Raw genomic sequence first — 17,379 nt, 5'->3', positions numbered from 1 at the left:
TTTAAATACCACTGGACATGTTTTTAGGCTCTCTGTGATACTGGGAATGTTGCCATCACTGCAAGGCTGTAACAGAAAACAAGATTTCAACTGCAGTGGTGTCAGATGGTCGCTGGGAAATGAGATAACTATCTACTCTCTTATCAGGATCTGAACATGAAGGCTTCTTTGCCACCTTCTTTATTACATCAGACTTTTACTGATTGACACTCAGTCCCTTGCTGGCACTGTGTGGGATTGTGGGATAAGGATGGAGTTACCATGCCCTGGTGGGACACACCTTGGGTTTTTTGGAGGAGTCTGGATGAAGAACTCATGGGATTGAATTTCTCACCTCCTATACTTCAGGCAGGCATTTTCTGGTAGCTTCAGCCTAGATGTGACACACCAAGAGCTCAAAGAAAATGGACCCAAAAGGAATTCCATGCTTCTAAAGCCAAGCTTGGAAGAAAACTGGACTGTTTCAGTGTGTCTTTGGCTGCACAGAGCTCTTTGCTTTTGGAGTTGAATTTGCAGGTGGCTTTCCTCCTTTCCAGCCTCCACAACTTCAGTGTGCTGTTACTATGTAGAAGAAGAGTAGCTTTCTGTATGCCAGAAAACAAAGCAAAAAAACATCCTTTAACACAATGAAATTACTTACCAAAAAATAACTTCAAGAAAGAAGCATGTTTTTCCATTCACTGTATTGATGTTGGAGCATGATATAAATATACTTTATTATTCTAAAGCTTGGAATTATTACCTGACAGCTTAAAATGCTGATTTAATGCAGCCCTGCAGAGAAAAGTGGTGGTTCTGTCATTACTGAGATAGCCAATACACATCATAAAATTGATGCATGGCAGCCCTGAATAAGGAACTGCACATTGTTCATTATTACATCACTTTATATTAGGACTGCAGGGATCAATAAAAACCAACAGGATTAAATGCTGCCAATTCCCCTCACAAAGTCTTTTGATTGACACTATTTCCTTGCAGGTGTGTCTGCAATGCTGCCAGAAAATGTTGCCCATTTCTTAGGGTTTGAGGAAGGAACACCTTTTGCTTTTTGCTCTTTGCTCTCTTTTGTCATCTCCATTATGTTAATCACAGTATTCCCCGAGTCACCAAGGTGTAAAGAAGCAATTCACACATGCAGAGCTGGGACATCGACCCTCCTGTGGCTGCAGAGGCTCATGATGGGGCCTCACCTGCAGGGAGGGTGGGGTGTCTGCCTGCACCTAGCCCTGCCCATGGACAGCCGCAGGTGAACAGGCTTTGCCCTATTTCCTCCTGGTTTAGCCAGTCATGAGCCACGCTCTGAAAGGGAGACTGGAGCTCACGTTCTCTGTGCCTGAGCTGGGCGGCTGCTGTCACCCGTGGCAGCCACTCCCTGGCCCTTGGCACTCACAGGGCACTGCTGCACTCTGGAGAGTGTCACCCAGCTCACTGCCTCGCTTGGAAGCAGCCAGGAGCCACGTGCTGTCACTCGGAACAACAGTCAGCACAGTGACTGCTGCCTGGAAAGTGGAAATGGTTTCTCCTCATCACTTCACTCCCGTGTGTCCAGTTCCTCTGAAGAGGTTTTCTACAAGGTGCCTCCTCCTGCATTTACCCCACCAGGAGGAGTCGGCCAGCTGCGTGGATTGATGGGGCAGTAGTCTCTCTCCTGATGCCACATCCTCAACTTTATAATGTCTCTCCTCTTCCAGCTCTCAGTGCTTGTGCACGCTGGGTCCAACCACAGGCTCTAGCAAGAGCACAGACCTCTCTTTTATGGCTGAAATTAACTGTAGCTCTTCCCTTGATTTGGTTGAAGTGGTATGCCTTTTGTTTTCCAGATGTGCAACAACATCCAGCTGGGAGGAGTAAAATGTGTTTTATGGACTAAAGAGTGTTCATGACTAAACATTGTCTACACTATAGATTCAAAAAAAGGCTGCTCAGCAATCCCAAAAGATCTGATCCAAGTCAGAGACTTTGGGATGCATTTTCTATTGTCAGGTTATAAACTTCTGCAAGACTTATAAATAGAAATGCTGATGCAGCCTTCATACAGCAAACTTGAGAATGGTGTAAAATAAAACCAACAGGCAGTGTCTGCAGGTTTGGGTACATCCCACCGTGCTCCTATGAACGGCGTCACCCCACAGCAGCAGGCACAGTGACACCACGGCAAAGGACAGGCTGCAAAGACAACTTTCCATTGTTGCAGCAGCATTTTGCCTTGCAAATGAATGGAAAGCAGGTGGTAGTCTCAAAACTTGGTCTTTAAGTTTGCTGAGTTTTATGGCTGGCTTGCAGATTGCTTCCATTTGGAAGGCAGACCCTTCCTGTGCTCCGTGTAGCTGCACAGGGCCAGCCTCAGACACCCAGCAGTGTGCAGGCGCTGGAAGAATCATAGTCTGGAGTATCAGAGCCACTGGCCTTGCAGAATATTGCCCCTTGAGTCTGTAAGATTAGGGAAGGCATTGTCATCTTTAGCACAGCTGGGAGTCTACCGGGTGCTCCCCCTTCTCCACAGGCTTGGCTGAGGAGAAGCTGTAGTATGGTGGTGCTTTGCTCGACTTGAATTTCAGCAGGTTGCAGAACCTCAAGTGCAGCCAGCCAGGAGGGACCAGAGCCTTTCTGATGGCAGGAACTGTGCCTGATGCTGCCAGGAACAATTGCTAACATCTCCCCACCCCAAATGCAAGAGGTGCTAGGCTGCCTGTGTGAGCTGCTGTTGTGAATGTTGAAACGAGCCATTAACAAGGATGTTCCTGCGTTTCAGATGCGAGTGCTTGCCGGGTTACAGCGGCAAGCACTGCGAAGTGGATGATGACGACTGTGTGGGCCACAAGTGCCGGCACGGAGCTGCCTGCGTGGATGCGGTCAATGGCTACACCTGCGTGTGCCCGCAGGGCTTCAGGTACGGCCGGGACTGCGGGACGGGGCCGGGCTGCTCTCTGGAATCGCTCTCATCCTCATCAGCCTCTCACACAGCACTGATCTGTCATCCCCGTGTGAACGGCTGCCTCAAGCCCTGTCCCTGCAGGAGGTTTTAACAAGTTAGCTGGACCCAGGGGGCAGGCGATTCTTGCTTGGAAAGCAGCGGTTTTGGGGCAGTGCTGTGTCAGTGTGCCTGCCCCAGCCATCCCTGCTAAGGCACTCAGCACACCATCTAATACACTCACATAAGTTATATGGAGATAAACCCTGCGTGTGCAGAGTGAGCAAAGGATAATAAAATTGCATTTACGAACCCTCAGAACTGGCTGCAAGAAAAACATGAGTCTGAAGATTTTGTGGCAGTGTCTCTGTGCCTCTTGGACGAGCTCAGTATGATTCAGGCTGTAAATTTCCAGTCTCTCATTCTGACAGCTGCCAATATATCTGACTCCTGGAAATCTCTCTGTCTGTCAAAGACAAGTATGCTCCTCAAAATGGATTCACTAATCATTGCCTGAGGCTGGATACTGGCTTCCTTCCAGCTAAACCTTTTCTGTGTTTGAAATACACACACAAGACAAAGAAGGAGTACTTGAAAAGATCAGTCTTGACAAAGCAGAAATTGCATGAACACCTATAAATCATTTTCTCTGCTTTGTATCTGCAACTGTTTTCATTCTTCTTGCTTTCATCCTTGCTGGTTTGGGTTTTTTTTTCTTCCCTCTCAACACACATTTCTGTTGCAAAGTAGACAGCCTTCCTGAATAGGCATTGATATATAACATGATGTCAGCCCATGGTTTCACAGAATCAGACTGGTTATTTACAAGGTATCAGAGATCCTCTGCATTTCAAATTCATACCCTTCTCTCCATGTTTCACTCTCTGCTTCAGTCCATTTTATGGCCTTAGGGATCTTGCAGATTGGTGACTGGTAAGGCTAACGTGACTGTGGGATTGTAAATCCTCAGTGTTATCTAATTGTTAGAGCTGAGAAATGGGATTGCAAAGCCATGTCTGGAGTCAAGGGTAACTTGAGCCTGTCATCAGGTGGGACTGACTGGGACACTTTTGCTGCAGGTCCCCTGATTTTTAAGGCCTGTCAGCACTAGGCAGTGATGAATGCGAGGGTTTTTTTCTGGGAAAGCAGAGTCACAGTGTTTGGCAGAGATGTTCTGAGTTGACACGGCTGGGTGGAGCAGCAGGGGTAGGTGAGAGACTGGTCTGGTCCCACACCAGGGACATCAAGAGCAGAACCTGGAACAGTCCAGTCTTCTCTCTTGATCAAATGAGGGGGTCTCATTCCACTTAAAGTCCTCCAAGTAGGGGAAGCATCTTTCTACACAAAGCTCCAAAACTCAACTACCAGCTTAGGCAGCACTTCATAGCCCAAGGCAGCCATGGGCAAGCAAAGAAATCCTACTGCCTGTCAACATCCCAGCCAGGATTAACTTGAGTTCTCCTGTTAGCTTTCTTTTTTTTCCACTAGTCCATGCCACTTCCCTAAATTTCCTGTGCAAGATGCAAGGAAGACAAGGGTCTTTGGGGAGAAAAACCTCACACTGAGCACTACCACACTCCCACTGCCAAGGCAGGCAGCAAGCTGTAGCCCCATGTGTTCTCCATGCAGAATAGTCCCTGATCTTGTTTGATTTCAGGATTAAAATTCTGCTAACAAAATATGATCTCATTATTCTTCCCGTGACTCAAGCCTTTTGTAGTTTAAAGGCTTGCTGGCTGCTCTGAAGGGGGTTCTGAGGTTTGGGGTTTTTCCTGTTAAGATTACAAATGCAAATATGGTGATTGACAGAGTTCAGCCTTCTGATGTTCAGGGTTACAGACTCTCCTGTCCTCACAGCTGCCTTGGGCACGGTGATGTGTGGCAAGGAGATAGCTCTGCAAATGTTTGAAGGCTGCAAGTGTTGATGAAAAGGAGAGAACACAAGGGGTGGTCTGACAAAGGTAACTAGGAGATGTAAGATGATGATTAATAAAGTTTTTTGGCTAAGTATTAGGAATCATTTCCCAGCAGTGAGTTTGCAGAGTGCCCTCCCAATTATCCCGAGCTTATGCTGTTGTAATAAACGCACAGACCTATAATGATTTTATGGTTGTCACTGTGCTGTGTGTCAAAGCCATTTGGAGCCATACATTAGAAAGATGTTAAAACTTACATCCTCACATGGCTGAACAAATGGCACCTGGGTAATTCTGAACAATGCAGGTAGGGCCTCGTGCACAGTGAGGCTCTCAAGACAGCCCCGAAAATCAATAGTGCAACCATGCTCACACTCTCCTATCTCATAATTTCCCATTCACTGGTCAGGTGTAGTTGAGCTCCTTGCAGCACCTTTCCTTGGCCCTCATCAGCTTCTCCCAGCCACATAATATGCTTTCCTCCTAAAAATTTTTCAGTGTTTTCTTCCCAAAATAACAGTCATTTGCCCCCTGCAGATGAAAACATTTTAGAGAATTTGTGAGCCCCGCTGAATAAACCCCAAGTTCTCAAAGCTTCCCTCCAGCAATCAGCTTCACAGTAGTGTTGCCTGATAAATGCTGCTCTGGTGGGGAAGCACACATTAAGCTGCAGAGCCTGATGGAAGCACTGCTCCTCTGTGGTGCAGATGCTTCCGAGCTCTCCACTGGGACAGATTGCTGCAAGGAACTTGCAGTGATTATTTAAATAAATGAGATCCTACCAGGCAGAATGGACTTGGCCAAGCTATGCAAGTCAGGCTGTGTTCCACATTCCACTGCTGGGGAAATAAATCCTATTAATTATTTCTAAATATACACTTTTTAAAAAAAAATTAAATTAAAAAAGAAAGGGCCTTGACAGACACTGTTGCTAATGTAATTTCTAGGTGCCAGTATCAGGAGAGCTGCCCTGGTAAAGCCACGCACCAGAGGGGTTTCACAGCAGGCAGGGGTGTGCAGGAGCCCTACCAGGAGCTTGGGGAATCTTTCAGAGCAGCACTAAGCACAGACTCTCTGGCTTCTTCCAACATTTGCTTTCTGTTAGTGGAGGCTGTTGCGGGTCACACGGATTTTTTATTATTATTAACATCCACAAAATTAGAATTATACACACTGACTTTTCCTTCTGTTTTCTGCTTGCTGCCGAAGACAAAACAACAATGGGCACTAGGTAGAACGAAGCTCACAGGCTGGGTTAGCAGTGCTCTTCTGCTGGTACCTCTGGAAAGGGGTTCCCTTGTTTGCCACTTACAACAGCAGAGTGGACTCAAATCACAGATCTAGGATGGGGAAATCTCAGGTTTGGGCTTAAATGGCTCACAGATTTCACTGGGAACCTCTGCAGGGCACAGTATGGGTGGCAGCTGCTTCAGCCAGGCTGCAGTGCCTTGCAGAGCTGAAGAACCAGTGCAAAGGGCAGTACAGGCTGCTTTCAGTGCCTGCACTGGCTCGTTCACAGCCAGCACTCAGCTGTGCTGCTTTCACACGGGGCACCAGGCACACGGTGGCTGAACCTCAGAGTCGCTACTCCAAAGCAGAATGGCAGCACCTGAAAGAAAAATGTAACAACGGGGGTAACTGAGGCTGCTTTGCCTTCCCTTTGCCTCTGCAGTGGGCTGTTCTGCGAGACCCCCCCGCCGATGGTGCTGCTGCAGACGAGCCCCTGCGACAACTACGAGTGCCAGAACGGCGCCCAGTGCATCGTGGTGCAGCATGAGCCCGTGTGCCGCTGCCTCGCCGGCTTCGCGGGCCAGCGCTGCGAGAAGCTCATCACCGTCAACTTCGTGGGCAAGGACTCCTACGTGGAGCTGCCCTCAGCCAAAATCCGCCCGCAGGCAAACATCTCCCTCCAGGTTTGTCACGAGCTCCTCTGAGCAGCAATACCTGTAACGTGCTTGCGTCTCGTGCTGACAGAACAGGGGCTGCTGGCCAAAATCCTGGGAAAATCAGTCAGCCTGTGAGCCACTTGTCTGCTCTAAAGTCATTGAAATGGGAAGGAGCAAGTAAGGCACCACTGTACCTTTGTGGGTACACCTCCTGCCTCCAGAATCTCTCCACTCTCATTCCCAGACTGGCAACACAACCAGGGATGATCCAGGAATCCTCCCTCTCTTCCTACTGATTCACACCATTGTGTTTCATCCTGCACAACCTGGTGTTTAATGTCAGGATGCTTCTTAAAACAGGCTGCTCTGGATGGCCTCTCCAGACAATATTTTGCATATTCAGCAGACAAAAGGCCTGGGATTTTGTTAGAGGCCTCAGGTTCAGAAGACAATTGAAAACTGGTCCTCATGTGAAATGGGAAGCTGACCTTTGTGTGTGAGCCCACCCAAGGGCGCCAAGACCTTTTTGTGCCTCCTGGCTCTTGCTCTCATTGCTGCTCATGCATATGATGTATTAAAGTATGTTTGAATTGCATAGATGATTTTGGTTTGATTTTAAATATAGGTTTATTTCTTTTTTTAATCATTCTCAAGCAACCTGATGTGGTTATGAATGTTTCACAGGTAGCCACGGACAAGGACAATGGCATCTTATTGTACAAAGGAGACAATGATCCTTTGGCTCTGGAGTTGTACCAAGGACACGTGAGGCTCATCTATGACACCCTGAGCTCCCCACCTACCACAGTGTACAGGTAAGTGGCTAAGCTCTGCCAAGACAGTTGATTTCCAAAACAGATGGAGGAGAGGTAGGATTTTTCTAAGCAAAGTGCATTGGAGAAAAACCTTTTATTTTACTTTGAGGTATCTCTTTTATGCATATAATTAGATAAGAAAGTTAGAATAAAGACTTAGCTAGAGGCTGCATGGGTAAAAATTGACGTTTATTGGCAATACCAGTGATGCTGTGTCCTCCTGTAATTGTAGAAAAATGCATTTTCTAATCTACTGTAAAGATTCAGTTTCTGGGGAATTTTGTCCTTGAAATAGCTCCAATTAATCAGCTTCTTTGTTGATAGCTAGCATTAAGTGACTGTACCAAGACAGAACAGTGAATGTGCAACTGCAGGGTTAGACTGCCTCAAATAGAAGGAGAAGGGCCGAACTCCTCTACAGGGAGAATATTTTTAAGGACTTTCTTGCCTGTATCAGTAGTAGTAACTACACAAACCATGAAAAAGCACAAATGGCAAAGGTAAATGGTAGGGTAATTTTACCTTCTAACACTTGGCTTTTGAGGATATGAAATCCACAGATTTTATTCATTAGTTCACAAGAAAGAAAAACAAATGTACAGGTGAAAACCATGCATGGAGACATCTCTGTAAGAAGGAGGGATGTGCTGCCTTGTCATCCACAGTTCCTGCAGCATCCCTCTGCCCTGGTTGTTATTTTCAAGCCCTGTTGCTGCAGTTTGTTCTGAGCACAGATGCAGTTGTGACCACACAGAGCATTTTGGGCTCAGCACAGACTCCTGGCATTGTGTGTGCAGCAGAGCTGCAATCCCCAGCCCACCTCACGCTGTAGGGAAGAGCATCCTGCTAGAGCAAGGGACAGGATGGATGTCACCACGCATCACCCACCTTGTACTTTTCTCAGAAAGTTTTCTCAGCACTTGCTAACACTTGAGTCTCCCAGGAAATTTTCTTTAGTAGAATGGTGACATTTTTAAGAAAATGAAAACATTCTTTCTGTAGTAAAGCAAACTGGGTAATACCAATGCAGACATGTTCCCAGGAAGAGCACTGGTTTGTCCCCTGTAGGAATGAAGGAAGTTTGCTCATGGTTTTCACCAGCTGGATGGATAGGTGTGAAAAATGTCTCTGTGTGTGGTGGCTGATCCTAATTGATCAGCTTCTAGAGCAAAGCTGAAGTTGTTAAACAGTTTTATGCCGCTAATTAGAACAGAGGAAAGCTTGTTATGTGTGTGGGCAGCACAGGGGTGACAGGTCCATGTGGATGTTTGCTGGCCATGGTCACAGCACAGCAGAGTGGGGACAGGAGCTGCTGCCACCACAACAACGGAAGCTCCATGGATCCGCTGCCTTCTGGCAGAGCTGCCAGGGGTGGCCAGTGTGGTGTCCTCGTTATCCCCATGCCCTTCACATGGATCAAGGAGGAGGTCTCCATTCAGACTGACACCTCATTACCATAAGATGAATGGCCCGTTCACTACATTTTGTACGCCGTGATCTGTTGAGATGGGAAGGAAGCTGCTTAATACGATGCCCTTTCTGAAATGTCACTCTAATCTTTTATTAGTTTAAGGAGTGGAGCAAAATGGGATTAGCATGGAGCTTGATGGGAAAAGATTAGTTTGATTGAGAAAAACTGCAGCTAAAGAATGTCAGAAAGGGGCTCTAAATAGATTAAAAGACTTGTTTTCCTTAAAGGCTGAAGAAGGAGCAGGAAAACCTGCTTCTCCCCTAACAAACATAGGATTTAAGGGTAGAAGGCATAAGTGGATCTGGTTTGACCCCTGTATATCCTGTTTGACTTTTAGCTAAGGCATGAGCTCTGTTTGGCTAAGACATGACTTCCAGCTTGGCACAGAGTTTTGACAGGAAAACACCAAATAACAGAAAATCCCCCATTTCCTTTAGTAGCTTGGAGAATGGTCAATTATTTCCATTATCCAGGCATCGGCCATAATTTCTAAGTTGTGTCACTAATACCTTCTGGATTGTTTGGAGGCTTCCTCAAGGGAAATTAAAGTCTATTTATACCTGGTCCTGGCTCCCATGAGTTTATTTGGACTTTTATTTGTGTTTTCTGCTAACCTGCATTTTGATGAGATGAATGGCTGGTTCAGTGTGATGCGTTTTATCTCAGCCTGAAGAATTTGGGAAACTCTTTTCTGCAACTTCTACAATTTTCATTTGTCATTTAAAACAAGGTTGCTGGGAGAACCTGCAATGTCCAGATCTTGGCCTCACCATTGATAAAAGAGTTTGCCTTCCCTATTGCCTCCTCCCTGCTGTCTTGTGTAGATGCCTCATTTCTGTTTCAATCACAGTAAAAGTGGACTGTTTGCCTTTGCAGAGCTCTGTTGAAAGACTATTAGATTAATCTTCACAGGCAATATCATGTGCTGCTCCCCTCCAAAGCAGTCCACTTTTTGGACTAGATGAGCAGGGCTTTGGCTCTTGTTTTTCCCAAGAAGAGTCTGCCAGAAGAGGAGGAGGCCTTAAAATGCTGCCTGGTGGGAGCTGTGCCAGCTACAGCTGCAAGAAATCTGTCACTGACCTGGTCCTGGGCTGTAACTGAGATGTTTTGCTGGCTATTTCAGGTACTCCCAGGATGGGATGTGGGAAGTCATTGGCAAGCCACATGATCTGTAATTCCTCATCAGAGTCTCCATGATAAGATTTATTAATAGTACTTGAGAACAGTAAAATTAGCAAAGTACTTGGCTAATACAGGTAATATCCTGCAGGGATGAGATAAAAGCTGTTGTTTGGGAAGCCAGCACTGAGTAAGGCATACTCGGTGGTATTTTTCCATAGTATTCTGCAAGGATGGAGCACACCATGTGTTCCAGTGCCAGGCTGTCCCCAGCCCTGCAGGACAAAGCTGGGGGAAGGTTTGCACCAGACAAACCTTCTTGAGGGGGTGCTCTCAGCTTGCACTCTCAGCTGAGAGTGGCTTTGCTGCAGAGCTGTGGCAGGGGATGCAGGGCAGGGATGTGCCACAGGAGTGGATTGCAGGAAGGAGATGTTCATTTTAACTCCTCTGGGAAGGCAGGTTGTCCCCAGCTACCAGAGGGGAGCTGTTCCTGTGTTTCAGTTGCTCCTCTGAGCAGATTGAACCAGAACTGCTGTGCAAAGTCAGTCTGGAAAAGCCCAAAATAACTGGCTGTACATTCAGGTTTGCTTTACATGTGTTTGTCCCTGTGGTATGTTTGGACAGAAAGGTTAAAGTTGACATTGGGCTTCTCTTTCATTCTAGTCAGGTAAAGGTCAGCACATGTCCAATGGAAACAACTACCTAAAATCCACTGTCATCTATCACCAAGTTAGAGAGAAATACAAGTTAATCCATGAATATAATACAATGCAATGACAGAACTCACCCTTTAAAAGAAAATCTGACTGGTCTTTTACTGGAACCTGTCACTCGTGAGCTGCAGAAGAATGGTTTCCTGGACGTCATTGTAAAGCTCTTACAGAAGATCCATTTTTGAAGTAGGATTCCTAGCTGTTGTTTCTTTTATTCTATACGTGGACAAATGAGAACAGAAATATTTTTCTGAGTGCTTTATTACCCTCCTGGTTTCTGCACTGCTGAGAGTTACTCTTCCATGCCATGACAGTACTTGGTGCCACACCAACAGTGAGTTCTTAAAATGAAATAAATCTTTTACACAGATGCCATACCTTAATTTAAAGATGCCAACTGGTAAGGAACATGCTGCTTTTATTCGCCACCACAATCCAATTGTTAAAAGTTTGAATTAACAAGGAGCAGTTAATCCCACAGTTGCAGCATTCAGCCATTGACACTGGTATCTGTTTAACTCTGTTCTATAGGGAGAGCTCTTATTTTCAGTCGTTTTTCCCACATCTGTTCCTTGAGCCAGAGATAAGACCTTACTTGTAAACTTTTCTCTGATAGATTTTATGCTGCCATACAGTCATATTGATTTGGATGCTGAAATAATCCCTCCTAATAGAAATAGAAAACAGAACTTTGACACAAACTGCTGATGTAATTCCCTCCAGAGTTCCCAGATTGCCATGTTGCATACAGACTGTCATATCTGGTAAAGAGCAAGATGCAGGCGTCATTGGTGTAAAATCATATGTTTTCATGCAAGGTTCCTGACAGCAGTGAAAAAGGAGGCAGTTAGGAGAAGATAAGAATGAATTATATTTGTCTTTCTGTAGAGACTACACCCAAATTACATTATAATTCCTTTTAAAAGTATCCTTGCATAACGTGCTTTCAAAAATGCTACATCATTAAAAATATTCCTTGTAGATTGTATCATGCAGTTCTCATGGTCTGGCTGACTCTCTCGTAGCATAGATGGATGTTCTGTGGTTAAAGCAAAAGGCCTGAAATAAGGGAGCTTACATTCCTACTGTATCTGTTTCAGATGTGATGACTGCAAGATGACAAATTAAATCTGGCTCCCCGTGCACACTAAAAAGTAGAGAAATGCATGAAAAATAGAAAAGGTGTTTCAGAAATGTGCTGCAGGTCTCCAGAGGGTGAGGTTCCTCCTCCCCTCTCCCTCCAGGCTGCAGAGCAGCAGAAGGTTCTTACCCTGGTGGCATCTGCGAACTTCCTGTGCCCTTCCACTCCCTCGGGCTCTGCCCATGGCACTGGAGCCCACGAGCTGCTGGCATTTGGTGTCCAGCACTGTCCTGGCCATGCCACTGATGAATGGATGTGCTGCTCCTCAAGGACTCTGGTCCTGTACTCAAATTTCTGCTGGTGCAGAGGTTGAACAGTGGCTGTGGTGGTGGAAGAACATCCACACCTTCGAAAGAGACCGAAGATGGGCTTTAGTGCTATTGTCTCTTTAGCTGCATTTGCTTATCTGCAGAAAAGTCTGGGAAGCTTCACCATTAATTCTCTGCCTCCTGGGGAGAATGTGCTGGAGGAGTGAGAGCATTAATTATTCTTAGGATCATTATTAGAGCTTGTCAAACTCAGTTTTTGGCAAAAGCATCTTTGCAGAGTGCACTGCATGACTGGTCCTTTTCTTCCTAATACCTTCACAGTCTGTAGCCTGTGCTGTGCCCGTCCCTGGTGAGATGCCTGTTTGATACTCTGGATGGGCTCTAAATAGACTGTTTTTCAGACATTTCTGTGAGACATCACTGAGCTCTTTACAATTCTGCATATTTGCAATTCATTTTATTCTCTCTGTCACATACTCTTATTTTTTCAGGTACTCCTTAGGGATTCTGCATCAAATATAATGAAAGAAACTGACATTAGTCTCTGACCTGCACAGGAAAAATTGTAAAATTTGAATGTACTTATACATCTTGCATGAGCCAAGGCAAAGGACAGCTGAGTTATTTTTTTACCTTTATAAAGGGCTCTGGTGTACTTAAATGGGAGAAAAATGGCAAGTGTGTGAGTTCTTGTCACGCAACAAACACTGCATTTCCCTAGTTTTTCCTGGATTTTTGTGTAGTAGGACAGTGAAAATGTAAGGTCAAGACCTTAAAATATCATTTAACTTTTATCATTAGGTTCAGAATCAAATATTTGCTTTCATGAAATGCAGAAACTTTTTCCTGCTGTGCTGAAGCTTAAGAAGGGTAAAGTTTTGTCCTTCAGGCTGCCAGAGGACTTAGCAGGCAAAATCTTGTTAAGCTGAATTAATTTTTTTTCTTTGTAAATCTCTCCAGTATCTCTTGCAAGAATGACAGTTTCTCATCTCCTCTCTCTCTGCCTGCACCCAGCTCATTCTCTTCAGTGCGGTGTCTGAGTACCCAGAAGCTGCAGACCCACACTTCATGTCTCACACATGTATAGGGTGTTTCAGAGTGAGCTGTTTTACCAGAAGAAGGCAAAACCTTTCACAAAGTGAGCCAGTGCTGGCCTGTCTGTGTACCAGGCACAGGCAGTTAGGAATGGGTCATCTAAAGCCACTTGTCCTGTGGTAATGACAAAAATAGAAGTTCCATTCTCTGAGTCCCAGGTCACCTTATTCAGGGGCCAAAATCTGGAGCTGTGGGTGTGAGTTGTACTCAGGCATCCCCTGTCAGCAGAGGCCAGACTGGGGAAAGGTGTGTAAATGTTTTGAAGGTATTTTCCTGCTACACCGCAGGTCACTGGTCCAGTAGTACATTGCCAAAGTTGGTTAATACTGATTGCATCAGAGGAAGGCTGAAGTGTTTTCATACTAGACAGAGAAAGAATAAACCTAATCACAGTCAAAATGACTTTCTAAACTTCCTGTGCACTAATGACTGGCTCATGTCTTGAATTGTGAGGTTTTTGCCTTACAACAACATGTAGCAAGCTAATATGTTTATTTTTTCCTGCCTGTAAATTTCTTGTGAACATGGTGAGTAACACAAAGTTTAGATGTGTACCATGTGTGATAGATTCATATCCCATCTATCCCAAGCACCAGGCTCTGGATCCAATCGATGCAGCCTCTGTTGGAAGCAGCACATGCAGACCTGGAGCTGAGGGAGATTGTGGAGGTGCAGGATGGGTCTGTGCACAGTTATTTCAGTGCTTCTTCCCAGTATGGAAATGGGACCCACAGCTTGGTGTTTGCCAGCACACCCCAGGGCTGGGGGGAAAAGTGGTCATGGCAGCTGCTCTTGTGGCTGTCAAACAGCAATGGGTTTGGTCATTTGGAAGGAGAGGATCCAACTATAGTTATGTTACTATAGAGGAGGGGGAAGCAGTTTCTAAACAGACATTGCTTTAATTTTCTTGGGGCTTAGCCTCCAATTTCAGGTTGTTCTCTGTCAGTCTGACTGGGTGCCCTGTTAACTGTACTCTGTAGTGGCCCTGCTCCCTGCTGCTAACTGGCAGATACTTTCATATTTTCCAGAGCTGAGAAAGAGATAGGTGTAAAGTATTGCCTGATGCAACAACTCTGTGAAGGCACCTGGTGGATTTTCTCATCAGAACCAAGGCAGAGCTGTTACACTAGAAAGTGACCCCATGCACCCTGCTCTGTTCCAAGCCCTGGTGGGGCCAGGGGCTGTGTCACAGCCTGTCCTGGTGTGTGACACACAGCTGTACTCATGCAGTGCTGGGCAGGACATGGCACTCGGGCTGCCACCACCCTGCTGCTGTGCCAGGGTCTGCCTTCCCCTCTGCTTTTTGCAGTGTCATTTTTACAAGGATACCAGATTTCACACCAACCCAACAGCACCACAGAATCTCTGACTGGTTTTTGGACTCTGTATTTCATGGGTTTGTTATCTTGTCTGATGCCTGTCACAGTGAGGACACTGGGATGCAGTAGCTCGTGACACCACCGTGTGCAGTGACGAGCCAACGCATCCTGGTGGAGAGGGTGGGCAGGAGCAACGCTCTGATCTGTCACTCAGGAGAGGCCTTGGACTTGGCAGAATGCATTCCAGCTGTTTTTACTGCCATTGCACTTGCTTTAACAGATCCTCAGCAGAATGAGGTATCCAGCTCTGCTGGTGTGAGTGCAGGAGACAGCAGCTTCTGCTCCCAGCAGCGGGGCTGGAGGGAGGTGTGGGACCTCACCCCGGTCAAGGACACTGTGAGAATTCACTGCAAGCAAGCAATGTTTGCCCTGGCCGGGAGTCTGACCCTTTTATGAATCATCTGGGGAAAGGGGTCAGGATTGTGTTAATTGCATGTTGCAGGGGTGTAAAAAAGGTCCTTGCTTTTCCCGCAGAAGGTGTGTAATACAATGACTTTCACTGCTGGCAGGGGTGCTGCAGGAATTGAATTATGACTGGAAATTAGATATGCATAGCCTGGCCAAACGATCATTAAGGGAGGTATGGTAATCAGCTGCCAGTGTTCAAGGGCTGTAAACACCAAGAAGAGAAAGATGGTTTATTTGGGTGGTCTACAAAGTTGTAAGTTAGGAGAAAAGGTATAAAACCAAGCATATTAAAATGGAGGTATCAAGGAAAAATCTCTTAATGTCAAGTACTCTCAGCCTAAAAGACCTAACACTCAAGTCATGTAAAACAGGATTGAACATAACAAAAGAGTATATTTCAAGCTGAAAATGAACTTGAGTGCTTTAATATTCCTTTCACCTTTTATTTCCCTAGTCCTGTGTTTCATTAGCATTTTTCATACTTTTTTCTCAACATGTGGTTTTTATTCAGCTCCTGAAGACGATAGTGCTTGAAGTGATGTGTTATTGTGGAGGTAGCATAAACACCACTCCAGTTATGATTTTGCCTTTGTTGCCATGGAGAAGTTTAAATCTGTTTTAGGCCAAGGACTGATTATAGCTGGAACTAAGGGTAGGAGGTAAGTGTAGCTTGGAAAGGTGAAAACCCATCAGTGCTGACCCCCGCAGTCAGCCTGGCACAGTGTGAGTTTCACAGCTCCCAAACTGCTGACATCTCAGCTCAGTTCCCTGCAGCTCTCACCTTGAGTTTTTGATTTTGGTACCTCTTCTCTGGTGCTTGCTCCTCCATGTGCTGTAAGCTCCTTAAGCTCTTTTGAATGTGTATTTTTGTTTATTCCCTTCTCCTTTGAATGTTCATAAAGATTATCTAAGGTCAGTGTTCTCCATGGCCTTCACCCCCCAGTCTCTTACCATCCTTGTGTTTCCTTTGTTTTGTGTGTCAAATGAGGCGTGTCCCCATTAAGACAGAGGTCAGGAAAATCTGGAGACTGTAGCTAATGAAATAATGTTCTCATTTGCATAATTGATGGTTATATATCTCCACAGTGACACGGTTTGCTGTGATACTTAAAGCTATTTTTGTTTTTGACTCCTCTGCCCTGCTGTTCTCTGCTGTCTACAATAAAGGTATATTACTAGTCAGTGAAAAAAAAATTGACCCCAAAGCCCAAATTTTACAAGTTCCAATTGAATGCTTTAATCCTTTAATGCATTTCTGTTCACTGGCATATTTATAGTGGCTCAGCTCTAAATCTCTCATGGGTATTAGAGTAGGGGGAGTTAGTGTTTAAAACATCTGTGTGTGCTTGGGGCTGGAGTAGAGGAAAATGAAAATATATAGGAGGGAGAAGAGAAATAGGTGAAAAATGAGAGTGGAAATCAGCTCTTTCCTATATTCCCTGGGGTTTTATGTTTAATACACATCCCTTTCCCTTCATTTCTTTGTGTTCTGGAGTCTAAGCTCCCAGCAGAGGCCGTGTGTGCAGTGCCCTGTGCAATGGGTCCATTGGCTCACCTTGCTGGAGTTGCTCTGACAGGAGAGGCCAGCTCCCTCCCACGGGAAATTTTAATGTCTCTTCCACAGAACCCTCCCTAGTGGCCTTCCTTCCCTGTGAGGGCAGCTCCGAGGGAGCAGAAGGTGCTGGACCTAGGGCCTTGGAAGCTGGGGTCTCCTCACATCCCAGCATTTTCCTCTTTTTTTGGCCAAATTTGACCAGATGCCATGGCCAGGGCTCCGTGAGGGTAACCTCAGTGAGAGCAATGTACTGGACTGTGTGAGGCATGTAAAGTGGGCTTTGAAAAGATGAGTGTGAAGGAGAAAGGGGAGGGATGCTGCAGAGGCCAAGCACAGTGGGGGAAATGCCTGAGCAGGTGGGTCCTCACCAGCTGCCGAGCACAACCCAGAGCACCAGTGCCTGGGTCCTGAGGAGTCAGTTCAAGTTATGGGAAACTTCCGATTCCTTTTGCTACTTACTTTTTAGCAAGTTTAATTATTAAATTCCTGGAAATCCTTGCTTACATTTCAAGTGTTTAATCGTAATTCCGCCCTTTTTTCAACAAGGATATGTAGGAAACTATACAATATCCAATGGTGGTGGCACAAAACGCTGCGGTTGTAAGTCAGCTAAAATTTCCTGACTGCATTAATGGCTTGGAAAGATCCCAGGAGCGGCGCATGGTTTGTTAGCGCCCCGGGAAAGGCAGCTGGTGCGG

General features: G+C 45.7%; 1 protein-coding gene across 3 annotated transcripts in view; it reads left to right on the top strand.

Moving 5' to 3' along the window:
- Positions 1-17,379, top strand: part of SLIT3 (slit guidance ligand 3) — a 470,081-nt gene that overhangs the window by 438,995 nt on the left and 13,707 nt on the right. For all 3 annotated transcript variants that reach the window (XM_017726544.1, XM_017726545.1, XM_017726546.1), the window contains 3 exons: positions 2,756-2,893; positions 6,503-6,743; positions 7,401-7,531. In XM_017726544.1, the coding sequence (XP_017582033.1) occupies positions 2,756-2,893; positions 6,503-6,743; positions 7,401-7,531 (510 nt within the window). The remainder of the gene's footprint in view (positions 1-2,755; positions 2,894-6,502; positions 6,744-7,400; positions 7,532-17,379) is intronic.

This window comes from Corvus brachyrhynchos, unplaced genomic scaffold, assembly GCF_000691975.1.
Source record: "Corvus brachyrhynchos isolate BGI_N302 unplaced genomic scaffold, ASM69197v1 scaffold262, whole genome shotgun sequence".
Lineage (NCBI taxonomy): Eukaryota > Metazoa > Chordata > Aves > Passeriformes > Corvidae > Corvus > Corvus brachyrhynchos.
Note: the sequence above shows the minus strand (reverse complement) of the source record. Positions and strands in the feature narration are given on the sequence as shown.